Source organism: Phymastichus coffea, unplaced genomic scaffold (genome assembly GCF_024137745.1).
Source record: "Phymastichus coffea isolate CEN01 unplaced genomic scaffold, Cenicafe_Pcof_1.1 PCOF00011, whole genome shotgun sequence".
NCBI lineage: Eukaryota > Metazoa > Arthropoda > Insecta > Hymenoptera > Eulophidae > Phymastichus > Phymastichus coffea.
In genome coordinates, this window is record NW_026706822.1 from 7038585 (window position 1) to 7045453 (window position 6869).

The 6869-nt window shown below is 36.5% G+C and overlaps 1 protein-coding gene across 1 annotated transcript; it reads left to right on the plus strand.

Annotated features, from left to right (window-relative positions):
- The first annotated feature begins 4343 nt into the window (after positions 1–4343).
- On the plus strand, positions 4344–5864 carry LOC131672424 (acidic leucine-rich nuclear phosphoprotein 32 family member B-like). The gene is made up of 3 exons (XM_058949636.1): positions 4344–4556; positions 5364–5588; positions 5697–5864. Exons 1-3 carry the CDS (start codon positions 4344–4346, stop codon positions 5862–5864), a joined length of 606 nt encoding a protein of 201 aa, XP_058805619.1.
- The last annotated feature ends 1005 nt before the right edge of the window (positions 5865–6869 follow it).

The following is a 6869-nucleotide window of genomic DNA, read 5'->3' on the forward strand; positions in this document are numbered from 1 at the left end:
ACACACACTTGCAACTTAACGAAATTATAACGCAATATAACAATCATTTGCGTTACATGTGTTTCGAATTATATTCTCGAACTGCTCCTAATAACTTCTGTGCATAATCAGGGTGAGAAACTTTGTATCTAGCCCAGGTACTTTTAAAATTTGAATGTACAGACTCCACATCCTGCTCGCTGTAAAAGCCAAAACCTTTTCCTACTTTCGCACAAAAATCAGGCACGTGAAAGAAAACGGCATGGACCTTAGGAGTAACTGAAATGTTCAACGCAAGATAATTCAACTTGAATTTCGTGATGCATGTTAAATAATCAGATTTCAGTTCAGACGAAAAACACGAATCAACAACGATTTTGAAACCATTCAAACACTGAACAAATTTCAAACAATTCAAACAGCATATTGCACGCAATAAATCAACATTGTTCTATAACTTTTTACATGAGTTACCGGCGAACGCTGGACATCCATGCACAAATTCTCGAGTGACATTGCACTTTTGAGCCCATTGTAAACTTTCCTTTTCGCATAACAAGAGCATATTTTTGTACAAAGTGTTTACTACACCTAGTAGAAGGTGAAGCTCTGGGGGTGGGATAATATCTATTATTTGTTTGTTTTCATCATCCGATGGAAAAATTGGATCATTTGTGCAGCTATGGTATTTTTTGCATTAGATTTACGACTGCTTTTTTCTTTCCACGATTTTGAGTTTAACTTACAATCGTAAATTGTTCTATAACTTCCGCACGTTGTCATCTCTTTTTTTGATGCAGTGCACCACGTGCACGGATACATGCTTGAATGCGACCCTACACCAGTTAATACATTCGCTAATTTGAGATCAGTGGCTATTGTACAAATCATTTTTTCAATTTTTAACAGTTTCCATAGCATTAAAACATTGTCATAATTCTCATGTATGTGTGCCACTATGCCCAGTAACAACATTCGCTTAACCCTAGAATCTTTCAACTATTTTGCCGCAACTCCTTCAGAATATTTTTGTCTAGTATTGACTTTCGATTTGTTCGATTTGTACTGCCAATATCAATTTGTATAGAAAGAACGACTTTCAAGAATCCTCCACATCCGTCTATTCCCAATTTCAGGTGTTTACTATTTACATTTCTTTTTTGTGATACTACTTCTATCAATTTTTGAACGTCGTTGCAATATACGATAGTTTCACAAGAATCTGTAGCTTTACCCTTTACCATGTGTGTCACATTGCAAACTTTGTATTCAAAAAAGGAATCTAGTGAATGATTTAACTCTCTTAGTTTTTTAGTAAGATTCGGTTCAAAAATCTTTTTATCTTTCGTCGCAACACGAATTGCAGTAGCACAACGTTCAGTTTGATTGAATGATAGATTAAGGTTTGTTGATACCTTACTGAAATCCTCAGCTGAGATTTGGGGGCGAAACTTCTTACGACTAGATTCAGGTTCGTTCAGCGACACTCGCAGTCGTTTACCGCGTCTTTGCGATAAAAGTAATTCTTGGCTATTTTCTCCAGCGGTTGACTGAACTTTTTCTTCTGCTATGTCTTTAATTAATTTGCAAGCTAAGTGTTCCTTCTGTTTCAAATCCAAATTCTGTTCAACGTTCGCTTGTATCTCTTGATACGTCACCTTGTGTTTACAAACATGCTCTTGACCAGCCCGGTAATAAGATTTACATTCTTTACATTTGATTTTCTTTTTACTTTTACGTGGAATCACTACACTTGTACTAGTCTTCCTGCCATTCAACCTTACCACGTCACATAAATCACATTCACAAACTTTACTATTTTTATACCGTGTACTGCGAGGAATTGGTTTAAAATTGGTATAGTCTGGCAATTTAACTGTTACTAAGTCATTTCCTTCTTTTTGTTTTTTGAAAGCACGGTATATATTAATTTTACAAGTGCTACAAATAACATTTGGTAAACGAATGTCACTTGCATCATAATTTGTTACTTTTTCTATTTTTACCTTGAGTTCACCAACAATAAATTTCAGATTTTCTTTTTTTTTTAAACACACTAAACATATCTTCTCTCTATTTTCATCGTGAGTCCCAGCGTGATATTTTTTTTTCTTAAACATGATCACATAGTATTTACACCACCAAGCTTTTGCATGAGCCAAAAAAAAACTAATCGCGACATCACGCATTCACCTATCGACTAGACGCTTCGGCGTTGACTGATATACTTCGATAATAGCTAATCAAAACAAGTGTGTATTATGATTATGGCAGACGCGTCTGTCTCTTGGAAATGTGATACCTACGCACGATAATGTCAAATGAAATTTAGTATTTTCGCATGCGATACATTATAAATACTATCATATCATTGTAAATGATCAGCAAGTAGAAAGATACAAAATTTATGGTTGCGATAAATAATTCAATTTCAATTTTTTTGATTTATTGACATTTTTTAGATTAAAATCGTGTTTTTTGAAAACGGCTCAAACTACGAACGTAAGAACGGTTTTTCTGGGTTATTTCGATACCAAGGAATTAATCCCCGGTGTTATTTCGGAGGTGGTTTTCCGAGCCATTTAAAGTTGGTTGAGCGCGACCGTGCCAGGCTTTATGGATCGAATTCTCTGGACTGACGAATCAACATACGTACGGAAGGGAATGTTTAATCAGCACAATGAGCATCAGTGGGCTCATGAAAATCCGCATGTGGCTCGGGAAGGTAAGTGTTTTGAATAGTTAAAGACCCCATATTCTAAAAAAAATCAATCCCATGAAAATTTTCCTATGCGTGTGCGTCTTCTATTGAAAGAAAATTTATTTTTGGGATACGCTTAATAATAAACATTTTTTAAGCATTTTTCAAACACTTTTTCTATACCCCCTGCACGAAGACGCTACTCTGCGCACACTTCAAAAAGCAATGGTACTCCAAGTCGCATCTTTGCGTTCGGAAAACCGAAAATGTTAAAAAGATATATCTAAAAATGTATATTATTACGAGTATAATAAAAATAAACTTTCTTCCAATAATACACGCACACACATAGGGAAATTTTAATCGGATCAGCAATTTATTTTGGAATACGGGGTCTCCGTACCGGGATCTGGCCGTGAATTTGTCATTGGGTGCGTTAGTTATGATTTATAAAAAAAAACAGTCTACGATCTCTAGCGTTGACAAAAAAATTTTTCTCTATCGAAATAAAATTTGTATTTATAGGTCTATAAACAATTATTAATGAAAACGTTATTTAGTTCGTTCGAATTGCTTTTTTAGTTTATCCACATGGAGGTCCGTTTGGTGGGTGAATATATTAAATAAATATAGCGATGATTTAAGTGTAAAGGAAAACTTGATGTTTTATTAAAAGTAGACTAACTACTACAAATACTTAATAGTAGAGACTTAGTCTACGCAAAGACCGCGCATCTTGCAGAGAGTAGAGATGTAAGCGTGTCGGCAGTTCTAGCGCGAATGACGATTCACTCGTCATACCTCAGCGAAGACGCTTTCCTTGGGCATGGGGGGAAAGTAAGTCCCACCCACAAAGTCCGTAAAAAAGGTAGCTGAGGACCAACGGGAAAGCAGAGTGATGATACGTGTTTTGTCGCTAACAACAAGGGATTAGCGAGAGCGCAAAGCAATTTTCATTTATTGCGGGCGCGCCATAAAAATCGAAATTCGGCGCGGCAGTTAAGCGGCAGCCGCGCCACAGCTGAACTAAATTATTTTATTGATGCTGAGGAAAAACTGAAAGTTTTAACCGAGTAGATCAACAGATAAAGCACGTCCGCCACACACATTTAAACAATGGGATGATAAAGTCAAAACTGATTCACAGTTCATACATTATTATGAGTAATAATCTAAATCACGAAGAAAATGTAGTTCGTATATGCATCTATAAGTGCGAAAGACTATTTAAGAGCAATAATTTTTTGTGAAGCGAGATGTTCATTCGCCGTTTTTAAAAATTATCATGCATTGATATTTTATTTCATAGTACGAATGTATACAATTCTTCACGTATTTTTCAGTCAAATTTTCCTTTAATAGCCTTAAGATTATGGGCACGTAGAAGAGAAAAAACGAAATAGAACAAATGCAATTATAAAAGATCAAAATACTAACATAAATATTACTTTTTGTAAATAATATGGTTAAATTATCAAACTGCAATCCTTTGTACGGTATGACTCGCTTCGTTCACGTTGTCTCAGAAAACACAATACGACATATGCGTGGATAGGAGACGTCTTGCGTCGCCAAACATCTATCAAAATGTACTATAAACTGAAAAATTTATAAATTTTATTCATTATTTCCAGATCGATTTCAAAATCGGTTTTCAGTCAATATGTGGACAAGCTTGATTGGTAATCAAGTTATTGGTCCGGTACAACTTCCAAACCCACTAAACGCTGAAAATTACCTTGAATTCCTGCAGGATATACTTCCAGGATTGCTTGATGAAGATGGTGTGCCAGAAGAACTGCAAGAAAATCTTATTTTCATGCATGACGGTGCACCAGCACATACTGCTGCGAATGTAAGGAATTATCTTGATCAGGTAATTATTATAGTATACATTATTGTTGGAAATATGTAAAAGCATCTCATCTGTTTTGCTCTGCGCATGTGCGTGACTACACGTCTCGCTCTCTCTTGGCGGCTAGCGGCGTTGCCGATCAATTCGTTCTAGTCTCTTCCGTGACGCGGACGCCAAAGGCTTTCTCTCGAATAAAGCATTTCTTTTCTACAACTGTTTATTCACTTATTCTGCCTGCTTTACCCTTCCTTACCAAAAATTGTATTACGCGATTTCTCCTAATGAAAGTCTTAACGCTCTGAAATTTCATGTAGGATAATTTTGTCGTGGCTTTATGCCAATTATTTGCTGAAGGGAATATTGCTCTGACTTCAAAGGAAATTTAATTACTTTTATATTATTCTTTATAAAAATATAAAAGTCGTTCTAGCACAGATAGCCTTATGAAAATTTTCTACTTTGTATCATACTTGACGAGTTTTATTTCCGTCGCTCAAAGATTCTCAAATATCAATTAAAATCCGCTCTCCTCCTCTTTCCCTTTTATTTCAACTCTACTTTGAATATAAAATTTTTTAATCTCTACGTATGCTGCCAGTATTTTGATTACTCGTACTACTTTAGCCTACAGAAGTTTTAAAACCAACACGGCTTCATTAGTATACTTCGGGGAGCATGTGAGAGTGCATTCACAATACAGCGCTAGAATATGTATATGTCTGTACATGCACCTGCATGTACAACTGTCGGCTAGAAAAATTATTGGTTTCATAACAAATTTTACGCAGGTATATTAAAATCGCTTATAAAATATTTTAATTCTTCAAGGTATATGGCGGCCATTGGATAGGCAATAATGGTCCATTACGCTGGCCAGCAAGATCTCCTGATTTGAACCCATTGGACTACTTTTACTGGGGGACATCCAAAGAAGCAGTTTATCACAATGGCGGCCTCAATGATCCAAATGACATGATACAAAGAATCCAACATCATGCCCAGCATCTAGAACCCGAAAAAATACATGCAGCTACACATCAGATAAGACGTAGAGCTATTTTGGGTATTCAGCAACAGGGGGGGCATTTCGAACAATGCTTGGATGGTGATGATGGTGGTAATGGTGATGATGGTGATAATGGTGATGATGATGTTGTTGAGGAGGAGGACAAGAATGGTGATGATGTTGATGTTGATGGCAATGATGAAAATGGAGAAGATGATGATGATGATATGAACAACGATGGTGAAAATGATGGCAGCGAAGACGGTGAGGCTGATGATAGTATGGATGAAGATGATGACGACGTTGGCAACGATCCGGATTAGGAGATATGAATTTACATGTTTTTTATATTTTTTTTTCTACTAAGGTTTTACTAAAAACTAGTCAGCCTAATAGTAGACGAAATTCGAATAATTCGATAAAACGTTATACTCTGTGTAAATAAAGATGATTTGTTATATAAATCTGTTTTTTCAATCATCTCCCTTAGCTGTTTTGGTTGTTCTCAATACGGGCCTCAATTATTTAAATTTTCATACACCACTGAGTTCATCACAAATAGTTATGGATAAGTAGACTTATGAAAAATTTTTTCTAGAATTGAGGTAATTAGATAAATAATTAAAAAGAAGAGTGATAATTTACTCGTTTAACTTCTAAAACTGGAATCAAGACAAATAATTGTGGGTGAGGTGACAGAATGTCAACTGACGAAAGGTTAAATAAGCTTAGGGTGGTGAGACCGTTCTCGTTATTCTACCTTTTTTCCGCTCTTGTCCTTCTTTTCCCATATTTCCCAAAACATCGACTACGTCTAACTCTTGATCATTGGCACTTATACCACAGCTTACCTTTGGTCTGTTGCATTACCTGTTCCGCCCGTTGCTTTTGTCTTTTCAATATTATCTTCACGTCTTCTACGGCAAACCCAGGCTACACTGTGCTCCTTTGCCTTTCTACCAAAGTCCATGTTTGACTCTGACTCTTCTATCAAGCAGCACTGAGCACATCTGCCCTTCCCACAAATCTCTATATATCTGACACACTTCTGAGACTGCCCTGAGGTTGACCGCTTTTTCTTCCGAGTCGTTGCTCTACCTTCCCATCTTCTTAAACTATGCTCGCTCCGCCCTATTTTTTAAGACTCTGCTTCGACTAACTCTTTCTCCAAGTCAGAATGGCCTCGTCCGCTCTCTTTTCCGAACCCAACTTCGTCTAACTCTATTACAAACCTGCATTAGACACATCCGTCCTCTTTTTCCGAGAACCCGCTCCGTTTAATATAATTTCTAGTTAGCAATGTGGTCGTCTGGGATCATTTCCGCACC